This window comes from Hermetia illucens, chromosome 3 (assembly GCF_905115235.1).
Source record: "Hermetia illucens chromosome 3, iHerIll2.2.curated.20191125, whole genome shotgun sequence".
Taxonomy (NCBI): domain Eukaryota; kingdom Metazoa; phylum Arthropoda; class Insecta; order Diptera; family Stratiomyidae; genus Hermetia; species Hermetia illucens.
This window is the reverse complement of record NC_051851.1, coordinates 74407314-74425104: the sequence shown is the minus strand read 5'-3', so window position 1 is coordinate 74425104 and position 17791 is coordinate 74407314. Positions and strand designations below refer to the sequence as shown.

The 17791-nt window shown below is 45.1% G+C and overlaps 1 protein-coding gene across 1 annotated transcript; it reads left to right on the top strand.

Annotated features, from left to right (window-relative positions):
- The first annotated feature begins 5633 nt into the window (after positions 1-5633).
- LOC119652991 (pollen-specific leucine-rich repeat extensin-like protein 2) lies at positions 5634-7495 on the top strand. Its single transcript, XM_038057416.1, has 2 exons — positions 5634-5956; positions 6018-7495. Exons 1-2 carry the CDS (start codon positions 5954-5956, stop codon positions 7404-7406), a joined length of 1392 nt encoding a protein of 463 aa, XP_037913344.1. The 5' UTR covers positions 5634-5953; the 3' UTR covers positions 7407-7495.
- Positions 7496-17791: the final 10296 nt, after the last annotated feature.

Here is a 17791-nt window from a genome sequence, read left to right as displayed (position 1 = left end):
CGAAATGCCTGACCAGGTAACTCTAACCCCCTTAGCTGGCATAATACCTCCAACCTTGATAGTTGAAAGTTTCTCGGTAGAGAGCAAACCGCTAGAATACACTGGAAGTCCCATGAGCCGACGACAATTTTTTGCTGATGTCGATGGGGTGATGTAAGCCTAGTCCTGTCACTATGGTAGTTGTCGCGTTATCGCACAGCCAAATGGAAGAAAAAATCTCGCCAAGTGATACGCCAGCCGGAGCAGGGACGGCAGCCCCAGTACCCTACAGGAAAGCAACAGAAGATGTGCGAACCACCCGCACTTCCCGGTGAGAGCGCCGTAAGCACCAAAAGGATCGCAGACAGTCTGTTGCCATGCGAACTGGGGAAAAAGTGAAAATTGGAATGCGCATTTGAAGAACTTCGTTCAGGTAGTCTCTACATCTCATAGGAAGAAAACGAAGAGGCAAAAGAAGAAACAACACGTACCGCCATTACAAAACTGTCTGCCTATAGTCGAGGCGAAAACAATTAGTGAAGCTTTGCTCATTAAATCGGCGGTAGGAAAGACCTTTGCGGAAGTCCTTAGCGAGATCCGCTACAAGATCGGATCTGAAACAATGGAATAAAGGCGTCTTCAACTGGGAAAACGGCGGGTGGTGAAGTCCTTATCGAATTATGTCCAAAGACAAAAAACAAAGGTATGTTCTATAAGACAGTAAAAAGGCGACTGAAAGAAAAAAACGAAGCAAAGGAGTCAATTAATGTTAGTAGGTATCGTCTCTGCGAATTCTCCATGCAAAAAAGTGGCTGTGGTGAAAATTACCGAACAATAGGCAAGGACACTTTTTAAAAGCGAGAGGCGGGGCTGGCAAGTTTTGAGACTTCTTGGAAAGCAGCTGTTAATACATCGCGTTCGGAGTGATTAACGCTACCTCTCGTTGTGCAACAGCCTGGTGTTCTCCCTGTACGAAGAATGACGCGAAAGTTAACATTGTGAGATTCATCGAAGTTCCCGGAACAAGTAGAACCACGCTGAAGGACACTCCGTGGTTTGTCACGCTGTGACTGACACTATCGTAAATTCGGTCATGAGCATAATAACGACAGCCTGCGGGTCTTTCAGTCATAGCATTGGTGGACGTGTATTCTATGTCTTCGTGAACGACGAAAATTACCGAGCTCCTGAAGAAGTGTCAAAATCTCCGCCGTTGGACACAAAATTTAAACCACCGGGAGAAGCTAAGTTGCGCAATGACAACGTACAGATCAGCCAAAAGGACACGCCGTGCCACAAGCAAAAACATAATTCGCCGCTGGCGAAGATATGTAGGGTAATCCCAAAAACCAAGGTACAGGTAGTACAAGTAGGTGACAACAGCGCAGATGACGCCAAGGATTGCCCACTTTCTGAATATAAAAAGTTGGAAGACGAAGTCCTATCTATGAAAAACGATAAGGCGCCAGGACCCGATGTGTGCTTCACTATCAGCGGAACCTACTGCTGCTGTTCAACGTTTGCCTAAAAGAGAGGCATTCTTTCCTCTCGCTGAAAGATGGTTTGCGCTGATTAGCATACCGACCACTCTGTATGCTTGACACAACCAGAAATGTGCTCAAAAAAAGCCCCATCAGGAGTAGTCCTGCCGGAGACTTATCTCCAAGGCAGTTTAGTTTTAGAGCCGATGCTGTCATGTGAGTTATTCATGTGGTTCATCAAGCTGAGGTATACAGTCCCCAGCCTCAGCGGGCGGTACTCTTCGTAACGCATGATGTCAGAAATTCATTTAATTCCATTAGTTAGAAAAACGTGCTAGGCACACTAGGAAGTTCATTCCACCTACGATATTGAACAATTTTCGCTAGAGGGCTAGAGGAGAATGAAGATCACGTCAGGGGTAGTACACGCTCTTATGACCGGACCTCTGGAACGCGTCCTACAATAGTTTGCTAAAGCTCCACATGCCAGAAGAGCACGTCTAGACGGCTATAAGGATAATGTTGCAACACTTGTGGCGCTGCACGCACTGTTGAGCAGGCCAAACAGACTTGACATATTAAGGCCACAGGTAAGGGGATGGATGAAGGCGATATGATACGAAAATCATACTAGGGGATTTTAAAAGCCAAGTAGGGACGAAGCCCGTATTCAGGCGATACGTTGGCTCCCATAGCTTACATCAAAATACAAATGATAACGGATGCTGGTTATTCAATTAGCAATGTCACACAAAATGGTTGTTGGAAGTACCTGGATTGCGGGGAAAGTGGTACACAACCAAACGTGAGCCTCTCGAGACGGGACCACTTTCACCCAAATTGACCGCGTATTGATCGAACGTCGCTACTTCTCAGCCTTGATGAATGTCAGAACATATTGGGGGGCCAATATAGACTCGGTTCACTATCTCGTTGGCATGGTGTTCCGAATAACAACAACACCCAGACACCCCTTTGACAATCAGATGAGAGTTAACAGCCATCCAGATCACAGCCCTCGCAACACCTATAAGGGGTAACCGCAGCCAACAGAGTTCCTGGAGATGAAGCATATGCAAATGATCTTTACAATCACCTGAAGAACGTTATCATAAATACGACCACAAACATACCTGGCTCCAGCCGCAAAAAGAGTCGGAACGGCTGGTTCGAGGACGAATGTAGGCTAGCAATGGAACGGAAGAATGCTGCACACCAAATAATATTGCATTCTCAAAGGATGCGGACACGCGCAGAAGCTTATCACGAACTCCGGCCAGCGGAGAAACGACTTCACAGACGGAAAAAGGAAGCCTGGGAGAACCAACAAGTCTGTGAACTCGAAAAAAGCAGGGAGTAACCGCACCAGGCACGGAAGTTTTACCAACAAGTCAGCAGGATGAAGCCTTACACACCTCGATGTTCATCCTATCGAGATAAAGAGGGCAATCTGATTTCCGACAGAATGGGCATATTGGATCGATGGGTTGGGTACTTTGACGAACTGCAGAACAACTGAAGACGGCGGACAAATACTGCCACTAACATTCCGTGCAACTTATTGGCTCAAAAATCATAAGTCAGCAGGAGCCGATGGAATTACAGCCGAATTGGTTAAATATGTAGGCGACCAGTTACACCAAGCGGCTCATGAACTTATGCTCAAAGTGTGGGACAGCGAATCAATGCCTGACGATTGGCAACGAGATATTATCTGTTCCACACATAAAAAGGGAGATATCACGCAATGCAACAATTATAGAGGTATCATGTATGTACCAAAGAGGCTACACTCCAGGCAAATAAGAAACAGATCAGATTTTCTCTCTGCGGCAAGCGATTGAAAAACTGTTGGAATATGGACATCAGTTGCACTATCTTTTCATCGACTTTAAGGCCGCGTATGATAGCATAGCCAGGGTAAAACTATACACGGCCATGAGAGAATTCGCTATCCCGATCAAATTAATAAGACTGACTAGGCTGACCTTGACCAATGTACGGGCCCAGATAAAAACAGCAGGATCTCTCGACATCAACAACGATCTAAGACAAGGGGATGCCCTATCATGCGTCCTCTTTACGCTGGCCCTGGAAAAAGCGATCCGTGATTCTGAGATAAATGCGAGGGGTACGATCCTCTTTAAGTCCACTTAACTACTGGCCTATGCTGACGATATCGAAACAATAAAAACAGGAGACTACAACTTTGAGACCGTTGATAATTTCTTGTATCTAGGATCGAAAATCACAACCGATAAAAGCTATGACGATGCAATCCGCGCACGATTGTTGGCTGCCAACAGAGCCTATTTCAGCTTACAAAAACTGTTCCGCTCAAAACGTCTGACCATAGGATCAAAGCGCTTACTGTACAAGACAATGATCTTGCCAGCCCTCGTGTATTCCTCGAAGACTTGGGTTTTTAGCAAGAGAAATAGCGAACTCTTGACCGCGTTTGAGAAAAGAATTCTCCGAAGAATTTTTGATTCCCTGCATGAGGATGGACGATTCCGCAACCTACATAACGATGAAATCTATGAGAGATACCATGACCGTCAGGCTGTGGATAAACTCCGGCACAATAGGTTGCGGCGAGCTGGTCACTTAATCCGTATGGATGAAAATAGAATGAAAGCAATATCTATGGTAGAAAAATAAGACGAAGCGTAGGCCAGGACCCCAGACAGCTGTTAAGTATATCGAATTGGTGGACCTCAGCGAAAAACTGGCATGTCTGGAGTTCTTTATTAAGGCAGGCCTAGACAGGATACCGATTGTTCGCAGTTGATGATGATCGTGGATGGATCGATGGATGGATGACTGTCATGGTTTCAATTTATGCTGGGAAAAACCAAAGTTCGGATAGCTGAGTGGTTAGAGCACAAGGCTATCGTACGGAAAGTCGCGGTTCAAATCTCACTGGTGACAGTGGGATTTGTATCGTGATTTGACGTCGGATACCAGTCGACTCAGCTGTGAATGAGTACCAGAGTAAAATCCGGGTAATAATCTCGCGCGAGCGCAATGCTGACCACATTGCCTCCTACAGTATACTGTAGTGTACCGTTTCGGTCTTGAATGCAGCCCTCTAACACACTTCAAGGCCCTGATCCAATATGGATTGCTGCGCCAACGATTATTATTATTATTAAAAACCGAAGTAGTGATTCTAGCCAAAAAGAGAATCATAACCGTGCGTCCCATATCGATCAGCAAGTTGATAATTAGGTCAAAACCAACGCTTAGGTGTCTTGGATTAACGCTCGACTCAAAGAAGAACATTGAATTAAATCAGCAGTGAACAAGGCTGCAGGTCGATTTTCGACCCCAAATCGGCTAATGGCAAATATTGTCGTTGTAATGACTGTAACGCACTCTGTTATGCTCTACTCTGGGCAAGGGGCGGTATCAAAGGCTCATTACGCTAGTATAGAGACGAGGAGCTCTCCGAGCGGCGTCTACCCATCTCTGAACCGACCGTTATAGTCATCAAAAAAGTGATCCTTCTTGTTAAATTTCGCCAAACCATGTACAAGCACAAGAGGGAAAACTCGCCTCCTTTGAGTTTTTCCGCACTCTTGCGCTACTAGAGCAGGGAATGGTCTCTCACATAAATCCTCAATATCCCCAAGAGATACCTCAACACATGGAATGAATTTATTAGTGCGCCAGTCATTTCGGTTCATTTTAGGGCATTGACGTTACGATAAACATTACTCTATGAGATCTGCCTTCTCCAGAATCTTCCTACTCAATTCTGCACAATAATAGCGTTAATAAGATAAGATAGGCACAGGTTGAACTAACGTTAAAATGAGTTAAATTGATCAACAGATCAGAAATACGAATTGCAATTAAAGTTTTACTTTTTCTTTAAGGATATTCTTGCTTTCCAGGTCACCCAGCCCCCTGCAAAAAAATGCAACTTGTGGTTTGGATTGAAAAAAGTCAGGTAATAGAATATAGTGAGTGTGAGTCAGGGACAGAAAATAATTTAAAAAAAAATATTCATAGAACTGCATGAACTGAAATCAAAGACAACTATTTTTCAAACTCCAGAAATACCAGTTAAGTTAAATTCAAGTTCAAAACAACTTTTCACTTATAGATGTCACTACATATAATTCCTTCCCCTTCTTCAAAATGTCAAGTTGACAGCCGAGTGCATTATTTTGGTTTTTCGCATTCCGGTTCGAGCTGCGCGTTCATCGGCAAGTTTTGTTTTGTGTTTACTGTTTTGATTAGAAGACGCGCGTATTAATAACAAGCGAACTGTAGCCATACGATGGATGTAGCCAACTCTCCATTTAAGTCTAGAAGTATCGTGCTGTAATCCTCGAAAACGTAAAATGCTAGACTTCTGCTATCGGAAACCAACCATTCTCAGATTAGTAAGAAATCACCAAATAGTTTTACTCTGATCTGATTGTCCGGTCGTTGACACCTGTTGAAATTAGGAGGGCCTGAACTGTTAAGCGCGTTTTCAGCAGATGGTGAGTCCTCAAACGTTTCCTCTTGTTCACTCTTTGGTTAAGTGGAATTCATCTCCCACAGCACACTGATAATATCGCGGTGGAGCTGCACCATCAACAAACTTTGAACATGTTGCCTTCAAATTCATCCTCCTCCAAGGGCGCCAACATCATTCAACTGCCAGAAGAAACACCAGTCGTCCTACCGTTGCCACCTCGCCGGGAAGATGAACCAGACACAGATCCACTTGCTATGACCACCCCGGCCGCTGAGAAGTTGCCCATAATCTCCCATGTAACTTCTCTTCGCCAGCCCCAAAAACCTGAACCGAAGCCGACTATACCAAGGATTGAATCAGTTTGTTCAATCAACTCGGTAAGGCCCAAGATTACCGTCAAAACTGCAGCTCAACTCTCGGCATCAGTACCGCCACCGGTGCGACAACAACTCTCAACACCGATACGTCCGTCAGTACGCCAGCGACTCACGACACCGGCGCGTCCAATAGTACGGCAGCGACTCTCGACACCAGTACGACATCAACTCTTACAACCTATGTCCTCGCCGGTTCGGCAGCAACTCCCGGCGCCTAGACTCAACCTGCATCCAGTCGGTCAGCAGCAAATGCTGCAAATTATTTCTCCAATAGAGAACCCCCAACCCGTGGAAATCCAAATTGTAATGAACCCGAATTCAGCACAGCCGCACCTCATATTGACTCCCACTTCGAAACCTTCACAATTTTCCGTAACTCAGAACGCCCAGGGGGAACCAGTTCTCATCACCCAGCAAGTGCAAGGCCAATCCATATTCTTTCCAGACCGACAGTTCGTATTAACACCGACCATTGCTCCATCAGCCATAGTGACGCAACCTCAAAATAACGTGCTTGTTACCACAAATGCTAGCACTCTCCGATCCAACGATATCCCAACAACTCTTGCAGCAAAGCCAGTTGTCCCTCAACCGCTTGTTCAAAATAAGACCCCAGCAAATCCACAAGCCCAAATACAAACCCCAAATCTCACAGCACCCCAAGTGCCACTTCAAAACCCGCCTGCTCCTTCGGCATGTTACCAGATAGCCGAAACCAGTGCCGAAGCGGCCCAGTTCACAGAGAAATTGGCCCGCCAAGCGATCGCGGCAGTGAAGGAAGATATCACGAAAGCGCAGCAGAAGTCGCGAGCGGTGCAGAAAAAGCTTGACTTGCTCAAACTGAAAGTGACCACTTACGAGGCTTTCGTTGAAAAACTAGTCAAAAAGAACATAATTTCGTCGAAATCTGCGAGGCTATGTCGTGTACTGCCGGAAGACGTGGCGAAATATAAAATGCGGAGACAGTTGCGAGGAAAATCTAACCAACAGGAGGATCGCAATAAGAACGGGAGTAGGGAGGACACGAGCAAGAAAAATAAAGAGCCCGTGGGAACTCGGGACACCTCGACTGCCATAGATCATGACTATCTGTAGTGAATATGTTGGCGAGGAAATGCCTTCCTTTCGGTTTAAGTTTACACTTTCTGTAAGTTATGTTGAATATAAAAATATACTTCAAACAATTTAGCCTCTTTTTGCTCCCTTTCCAATGCGTTCCCTAGATTTACCTTTGCCAGGCGTCCTGGTATTCCTTCGAGTTCATCGGTATGCTGGGCAAAACAAGGCGGGTTTCCCCTTGATGAGAGGGGAGAAGGAGAGCTCCTCCCTCTGGGGGAGCCGGAATAGGAATTCTAAGGAAGAAATTGGGCAGCGGATGTAATTTATTAAATTACTAACTGACCCTGCGAACTTTGTTCCGCCTCAGAGGCAAAAAATAAGCAGATTTTTGATTTTATTAAGTTAATTTTTTTATTAATCAATCAACAAACAACGCAGATGTCTTCCGACCCGCTACATACATATGACCATGTGAAAAACGTTGATTTTTCAGATTCAGACCACAAACTTTCAAGGATTGACCTTGCGATTTGTTAATAGTCATGGCGAATGCAAGACAGATCGAAAACTGAAGTCTTTTGAAGTCAAACGGCATATCGGTTGGGATCATCGAGATTCTCGGAATGAGAACTTCCCCATCTTCGAATTTTCGTCGCGTAAATCACATTGTCATCAATTTACTTACCACCAAAGGCGTACTATTGCAAAGTTTTGGTGGGTTTATGTTTCGAAGCATGATTACTACGGAGCCAACCTTTAGGCGTAAATTGTGCTGTGGCAAGCCAGGCACATTCAAGGAGTTTAAAAATTCAATTGGAGTTGGTGGCTTCTTCTTTATTTGTTACACAGTCAATGGATTTGAATAAATGCTTTGTTCCAATGATATCATTCTGAAATATGTAGTTAAGGTCATCTACATCTTTCTTCTTAGCCGCTAAAACTGCTCGTTCACTCAACCATTCATTATTTTTGTAGTTAGTAATGATGTTGGGGAATACTTTGTTAATAAGTTCGTCTTTCGATAAGACAAAGTTACCGAAATTCTGAGGAAATGAAATCAATCCGCTCGATTCGTCGACAGGTACTCAACCATTAGTGATAACAATTGCCCAGAGAAATCTTCAGCAGATGTATCATTAACCAATGCAACTCCCATGTTGTCAGCTGAAGTTTCTTCACATATCGCCATAGATTCGATGATTTGGCGAAAATCGCCAGACACTAAAATCATTGCGCCTCCAAAACATCTCGAGTCATTGCGTAGATCTTTCCATGTTCGGTTAAGTGGCTTCTAATGCGCGATTGTGATTCGTCCCCGATGATGATTTTCGATGCTGATAAAACTTTGGCCATTCCGGAATTTTTGAAATATTACATTTTGGTTCTTCAATAGTTTGAAGATTTAACGGCAACTTTAATGGTACGGCATCTTTCTAACAATGTGGCTGCTATTCCAGAGGAAGCACCCGCAAGCGCAATGTTGGATCGCACGAACAGTTGCTAAAAGTACTGACATGAGGAATGTCTTACCAGTTCCACTAGGGGCATCCGGGAAATATAAACCACCATTTCCATCACCAAATGCCTTCATTAATGTATCATAAACTTCCTTTTGTTGGGGATTCAACAGTGGTACATTCGTTTGAACTACTAAATCTAATTCCTTCTGATCATATTCACGTTCCCGTTCCAATTTTCGATTAAATGCGTCATTCATTTCGCGATTTGGCGCTGGCATTCCTAACCTGACTAATAAACTACCGCACATAAGGTAACACATGTCTCCGATCAAAAATAAAGCCCGATTATGTGTCTCCTCATTCATCTCAAGATCGGGATTTCTGGAACTGACACGAATTTGATGTAAAATATCTTCTGATATATTATCCTTGTATTTATGCCACAGGTTAAATGGGTTCGATGGAAAGCATGTCGAAATGATGATAGCAAATAATGTGCGTATCTGACTTGAAGATGCAGAGATAATGGCTTCAACGATTGTCGTATCCCAATGGGCATCGTTTTCTAGTAAATTGAATTCTTCACTTGCAGCACGATATATTGGGAATATTCTACCATTAACAGTCCGTAGTCACTCAAATGACGTTAGCCCACGCACATTTACCAGCCACAACTGCAAATAGAAGTATTTATCATTCTTTGGATCAACTGTATACATACGACCAAGAGCATCAGTAGAACGCACATCCGGATAACCAGGAACCGTATCGGCTTGCTTCCGTCGTTGAAAATTCCAAGTGTAATAACGTGGCACCTCCCAGTAAAGCAAAGTTCGTGCAAACGGATCGCTTTGGCAGATCGCAAAGAAACTGATCAATGTTGTCGCTGGAGGTGTTTCAGCACGTTGAACAACATTCGAAGCCGTGAAATATACTCGTTGACCATTCTCCAGATGCACCGCCAAATGCACAACAATAGGATGACGTTCGTGAATAGGGAATGCGAATATACGCCAAATCGCTTCATTGCAGTTCACATAACGACCAACTTGATAGCGCGCAATTTCGTCGTTGGTATTGGAGGATTGGATGCTAAAAACCGCCACATCACTGCCTTTCGTAACATATTTGCAAATGTATTTTATGGACTTTACTGAATTGTAATACTCAACGTTGCAATGTGTCTTGATCGTTTTGGAAATAAGTAGCGAATATGACACAATCCAACTATTGTCGACAACGAAATCCATTCTTTTCACTTTTGTTGTGACAGCTCGACCGTTATCATCGGGTGATCGACGGCGATACAGTGGATAACCATCGTTGCCAGTGATGGTCTCCGCCGTTAATTTCCGTGGTTATCGTTTGGAACACTTGCCGTCGATCATATCGAAACGCTGCTTGATTCAAATCAGAACTTGATAAATCTCTTCTTGTGCGTCGAAAATTATCTACTTGTTAATCTCTGTTATTTGCTCGACGATTTCGCATTGCCAACCGAGCCGTTTCACGGGCTGTCTCGCTTTGCTCTTGTGATTGAGAAGCACGAAGTCGAGCTTGTATGTTTCTTCAGTCATTTCATTCGCAATGTTTCGTATCCTTCTTGCATTACGGCTTTGTCGGGAAAGATTCGATCTCGTCTTGGTCGCGGCATTGTTAATGATGATTCAAAGAGAATACAGATTACTGATTATTATATATTTCTGACAAAATTGATATTATTAAATTTTCTACTTAACCATAGACAAAATTACGTTTAGTTGTCATCTGCGTTTTGTTATTCCATGACAGATGGGTTTTTGTTATACCATGTTTTATAGTGACTTCACGGAAACTGGTCGAACGGGATTAAAAGTATCCTATGTCCGCCTCCTGGTTCTAAGCTACCTGCCCACCAATTTTCAGCCAAATTGGTTCAGCCGTCCTTGACTTATAAATAGTGTAACTAACATATATAGATGGGACGACAATAAAATTAGCATGGCGATTCAGGTAAGAAAAGTTTTATAAATCAGGTAAAAATGTATGAGAAAACGCCGGGTCTATTTGTGCAAAGCGCGCAGTGTGTATATATTTAGCATGTAGCAACTTTGATCACCATCAAATTTTTCATTACTTTACGGGAGGTGACTTGGTTCAATTGCAGACACCTCACCTTAAAATATAAGCTTGTAGTAATATTTTTCCCATTTTACTTCGCTACGTTAAATAATCTAAAAACGATTTCATGTCAAAAACAAACTTGTATTGTTAATCTAATTCTCACAAAAGCTTCTTCCCTCTCAAAAAGAGCAGCCACGGCCTACTTCCCGTTTTTTTAATCGCGCTCTCCGCGGGTGCCTGGTATCGCTCCACTCCCAGCTGAAACCTGAACTCGTGGCTACTCGGCTGCGGACGTCAAAACAAGCGCAACGTTATCGCTTCCTTTCAGTGCCGTCTACTTCCTGTTCAAGAAGATATCTTCGACTTGCACCGACATCCAGACTGAAAGCGTGGCTGCAGCGGCTTCCGGAGGCATCAGTCGTAACCAGAACATGGATTCAAACTTCGAGTTCTCGAGGGGTGTGGATCGCCAGTTGCGTGTGGAGAGATGGCGAAGATAGCTTTAATCTGAGAACGACCTCACGTAGTAGACGCAACAATCCGATCTCTCTTGTGGGGAGTCAAGTCCCCGGGGAGTCGAAGGTTCTCCCCGTACACCAGCTTATCAGAGCAGACAGCAAACTCTTCGCGGACGGCTGCACGGAAGCCAAGCAGAACGAAAGGCAAGACCTGCGACCAGGACGGCTCGTTGAGCGCCATAATGGTGGCCTTCAGCGTCCGATTCAAACGTTCTAGCGTCCCATTGAACTACAAGTAGGCAGCGGAAACACCAAAGCGTGGAATCCACTCTCAACAGAGGATCTCAGCACATAACTGTGTTGATATGTCCTTCAGAGGAATTGTCTCAGGCCCATGCGTAAACTGATCAATTATCGTGAAGCAATAACTGTAGCCTGGTCAAGTTAGGGAATACACCTACTTCCTTTTTAGCATGCCTTGTGACTTTTGGCGTGCGATACAAACTCTGGCCCAAGAATTCATGAACGGCCAGAAATATTTGCTGAAAATCAGCGGGTTCATTGCCCGAATATCAGGGAGCCCAAGATACTGAACTTGTATTTGGAATCCAACTGTAGGCTCTGAAGAGCTACGTCATCCTTCTGGGCCACAACGATTGCCGAAAAATCGACTGCGGCTGAGATGTTCATCTCGGAAATCACGGACAATGCGTCAGCGACTAAGTTGCCTTTTCAGGACACATGTCAAATGTGTGTATTCAGATAAGCGGCTAGTAATTCACAATCATAGGCGCTGTAATTCTGTTGAGCTAGGTTGAGCTGTTTTGAGAAGGAATCCAACGGTTTTCAACTTTGGTTCACCCTCTGGTGAAGAACAGCGTCTACTGCGGTGTCTGAGGCATCGACGAATACGGGTAGAGGTGCATCTTGTTGACGAAATGCCAACAGTGTAGCTTAAGTACTGAGGAAGAGAGTAAGTAGCTCTCAAAATACGTATTTACCAACTATTAAAATATATTGTAGTAGGAGAAAGCTACCTAGTTTTATTTTTATTTAATGCATGGATATTTGTGATATTACGTTGTAAATTTTTTTAGATTGCTCTACAGAAATTATTTCCATCATTGTTGAAGACAAGGCGGACAGTTTATTGGGCAATTCCCATTCAATTAGGCCTAGACTATGCAGAGCGGCATTGTTTGTACCCTAGTGATGTTTTAGGGACAAGCAAATTTTGCGGATGAGCACCCCCCGCCAAGGTGGAATAGCATACCCTGAGGGCTGCACAGCCAAAGGGGATCTCTGCCTCTAACGCACGACTATTTTAGGCACCTTTAATTTCAATTATCATAAGCTCCTTTTCTAGAGGCCGAGCTAGCCAGGGTTAACCTGTTTCCCATATTACTCGTGGTATTAATACATAGACTTAAATTTTAGAGAACGGATGACTATAGAAGAAGGTGGAGTGCTGATGCCGGGCTCATTATTGGAGGACGAGCAACTAATATCCAGCCAGGAGTCAGTGGCTGTCTAACGTAATACAGGGGGTGTCAGCTTTAGCACCCCTGCGCAAGAACTTACAGGAAGGATCTCTAAACGCAACAGACAGACTAGCGGTTTCCAGGCTGAAAACTAGATGTGGTGATTATCAGCTAGAGTGCTCCTGCCTTGAAACGGGCGACACCGGGAAGCGCAATGATGGGCAATTACGCCAGTTGCCAAGGGCCAAAGCAGAAGTCCACTGGAGTCCTGCTCAACAGAAAGTATCAGAAGAACATCCATATTCTGAACAAGAGTGTAAAGAATAAAAAGGGCAGTAGGGACAAAAAGGGCTTCGCTAAATACTAGGCGATTATGAATAAATCTATTAAAAGATGCGGAGAATGCAAAACTTACCGCGCAAGAAAGAGCTCGTATGCCAAGCAACTTATGCAGGCAGTGAAGCAGGAAGGACCGGCTTTGAGAGAATGCTCTGTGAAGCCCTTCGGCAATGTGGCCAAGTGTCACTTACGTATGGCAGTTCCGCTAGTGCCAAACTGATATCAAATTGGTAATTGGAGCTAGTTATCAGACAACAAAAGGGAACAAGGGGAATGTATCTCCTGTTTCGATGTCTCCCTAGTGGTCCGTGGATATCACAACAAAGAGAGAGGTGGGAACTGTGCATGCTGAGTGGATCACCGCCGAAGTTTTTTGCGAATAATAGACATGTTCAGCCGTGATATTCGGATGGAGTTTGGATTAGACAAGTGTCGAATCCAAGCCATCCGCAAAGGTCATCCCGAGCCGCATGCCGGACATAGCATTGGTGACCTCCACACTGAGACAGACTTCTACTAGTACCTAAGAATTCTGCAAGGAATCCATGCTCAAGTTGATGATCTGAAGAATGCTCTGCTGTCCGAATTCCTGCGACATGTAAAGCTGGTGCTGAAATCGCATCTCCCGGGGAAGAATAAAATAAGCGCGTTGAATGTATTCGCTATCCCGGAATATATCCGTGGACGAAGACTGATCTGGAAAACGTCCAGCGGCGGATACGGACAACTATGTCCAAATTCCGAATGCATCATCCAAATTCTGCCTTGGAGGGGATAAACATGCCTCGTGACATTGGAGGTAGGGGTGTGGTGAACGTGGCGGCACAACATCTTCGCCAAGTCGATCTGCTACGCGCTTATTTTAACAGCAGAGAGCAGGTGAGCCCCTTGCATGCGGCTATCTGTAAGGAATACTGTGGACTGACTCCACTTAACTTGAAGGATCGATCTTTCAATCCTCTTAGTGGGGTTCAGTCGGACCAAGAGCGGAGCGATGAATGGAAGTCGAAGACAATGCACGGTAAACACGTTAATTATCTTTAGCAGCCATTTGTCGAACATATGGCTGTGTGCTGGGGAGCTCTTTGCTGAGACGGAGGGGTTCAAGTGTGCCATTCAGGATGGCGTGGTCGCCACCCGAGCTTATAAAAAGCTCATCATGAAAGAACGGGTGAAGAACGACCAGTGCAGAATGTGTGGTTCGGCGGTACAGACCTTGGACCATCTCATTTCTGGCTGTACTGTTATGGCACGGTGAAATACATCACCAGACATACAGCATTATGTAAGGTTACCCATCAAAACCTTGCATACAAGCATCACGGGAACATGTCCGGTTTACCGATATGAGCCGCAAGTAGTACTTGATAGTTCTGCTTACAGCATCTATTGGGACCGGGAAGTTCTGACTGATCGCCATACTCTATACAACAAGCCTGACGTAGTTGACAAGACGGGTCGCTGCGCGTATATTATTGATGTTGCTATCCCCCATAAAAGCAACATTGAACGGAAATACGTGGAGAAGAAGCTGAACTATGAGCCATTGGCTCGGGAAATCAAAGAAATTTGGCGTTTCGAGCGGGTGGTTGTAGTTCCCATAATATTGTCAGCTACAGGTCATCACCATCAACGGCGCAACAACCGGTATCCGGTCTAGGCCTGCCTTAATAAGGAACTCCAGACATCCCGGTTTTGCGCCGAGGTCCACCAATTCGATATCCCTAAAAACTGTCTGGCGTCCTGGCCCACGCCATCGCTCCATCTTAGGCAGGGTCTGCCTCGTCTTCTTTTCCTACCATAGATATTGCCCTTATAGACTTTCCGGGTGGGATCATCTTCATCCATACGGATTAAGTGACCCGCCCACCGTAACCTATTGAGCCGGATTTTATCCACAACCGTACGGTCATGGTATCGCTCATAGATTTCGTCATTGTGTAGGCTACGGAATCGTCCATCCTCATGTAGGGGGCCAAAAATTCTTCGGAGGATTCTTCTCTCGAACGCGGCCAAGAGTTCGCAATTTTTCTTGCTAAGAACCCAAGTTTCCGAGGAATACATGAGGACTGGCAAGATCATAGTCTTGTACAGTAAGAGCTTTGACCCTATGGTGAGACGTTTCGAGCGGAACAGTCTTTGTAAGCTGAAGTAGGCTCTGTTGGCTGACAACAACCGTGCGCGGATTTCCTCATCGTAGTTGTTATCGGTTGTGATTTTCGACCCTAGATAGGAGAAATTGTCAACGGTCTCAAAGTTGTATTCCACTATCCTTATTCTTGTTCGTGCTTGTGTTTGACCAGTGCGGTTTGATGTTGTTGGTTGATTCGTCTTCGGTGCTGACGTTGCCACCATGTATTTTGTCTTGCCTTCATTGATGTGCAGCCCAAGATCTCGCGCCGCCTGCTCGATCTGGATGAAGGCAGTTTGAACGTCTCGGGTGGTTCTTCCCATGATGTCGATATCGTCAGCATAGGCCAGTAGTTGGGTGGACTTGAAGAGGATCGTACCTCTTGCATTCACCTCAGCATCACGGATCACCTTCTCGAGGGCCAGGTTAAAGAGGACGCATGATAGCGCATCCCCTTGTCGTAGACCGTTGTTGATGTCGAATGGTCTTGAGAGTGATCCTGCTGCTTTTATCTGGCCTCGCACATTGGTCAGGGTCAGCCTAGCCAGTCTTATTAATTTCGTCGGGATACCGAATTCTCTCATGGCCGTGTACAGTTTTACCCTGGCTATGCTATCATAGGCGGCTTTAAAGTCGATGAACAGATGGTGCAACTGTTGTCCATATTCCAACAGTTTTTCCATCGCCTGCCGCAGAGAGAAAATCTGATCTGTTGCTGATTTGCCTGGAGTGAAGCCTCTTTGGTATGGGCCAATGATGTTCTGGGCGTATGGGGCTATCCGGCCTAGCAAGATAGTGGAGAATATCTTATAGATGGTACTCAGCAACGTGATACCTCTATAATTGCTGCACTGTGTGATATCTCCCTTTTTATGTATGAGACAGATTATGCCTCGCTGCCAATCGTCAGGCATTGATTCGCTGTCCCATACCTTGAGCACAAGTTGATGAACCACTTGGTGTAACTGGTCGCCTCCATATTTAACCAATTCGGCTGTAATTCCATCGGCTCCTGGCGACTTATGATTTTTTAGCCGATGAATTGCACGGACTGTTTCTCCTAAACTTGGTGGTGGCAGTATTTGTCCGTCGTCTTCAGTTGGCGGGACCTCCAACTCGCCGATGTTCTGGTTGTTCAGTAGCTCATCAAAGTACTCAACCCATCGCTCTAATATGCCCATTCTGTCGGAAATCAGATTTCCCTCTTTGTCTCGGCAGGATGAGCATCGAGGTGTATAAGGCTTCATCCTGCTGACTTGTTGGTAAAACTTCCGCGCCTGGTGCGGTTGCTCCCTGTACTTTAATCTGTACAGGGAGCGCACGTTCCATGAGAAAATGCGCAAATCGTTGTTCCTTTGTCGTTGCCGGGTCCGTCGTTTTAATATCCGTCCTATCCGAGGCTCCTGTTGTGGCTTCGTAACGGTTGTTTTCCGTGTAGGGTTGTCAGCCCTACCCAACCCCCAACCTGGAGGACCAGTTGGTACAATTTGTCCCGTTTTTAGGCGCGGGAGACTCGCCTTCATCCTTCTCCGTCTGCAGCTTTTCGTTAAGAAAGAGCTCCCAGCGGTCACCACGTGGAGGTGGAGATAGGGTTTGGTAGTAGAGCTGTTGGTGTTGGTTCAGCAGGCATTTCCCAGGTTTTATGCTCCATCGTGGGTACCAATCCACGTTTCGCCCCGGGACCTATACTACCCTTTGACCAGGTATTGTAGCTAAATCCCTAACGACTTCCTTGATATACTCTCACACAGTCTGGTTCAAACCATGCAGAAGTACACCATTCTGCATACGTGCTCGATGTTGTGGGGAGTTCTCGACGGATTCTCCCATTAACCTACCACCACCACCAGAGTCCCTTTAGTTTTTAAATAGGTAGGATCGTCCGAGCCTAAATGCTTGGCACTTAGTGCTAGTATTAGGTAAAATCCGGCATCTGCCGAGATTGTGATAACTCTGAAATAATAATAATCGTTGGCGTAACAATCCATATGGGATCAGGGCCTTGAAGTACGTTAGAGCACTTCATTAAAGACCGTAACGGTACACTACAGTATACTGTATGAGGTAACGTGGTCAGCATTGCGCTCAGCCGAGATTATCACCCTGATTTGACTCCGACATCGAATCACGAATCACGATACAAATCTCGCTGCCACCAGTGAGATTTGAACCGCGATCTTCCGTATGACAAGCCTTGTGCTCTAACCCCTCACCTATCCGGATCGCCCGCAATAGTCAGACTAAATTGCATAATGGCGATCTCAGAGTAACACTTCCTCTAGCACCAACCATTCTGGAATCCACACTAACATCTTTGAATTGGCAATTGTTAGGTCAACTGCTTCACTTCTTAATGTTCAGAGGTAACAATGATGTTTCTTCTTCTCGCGGTTAGGTCCTGGGAACATAGCTGCCTCAGCATAGGTGCTTCTAGCAATTTTGACATCAT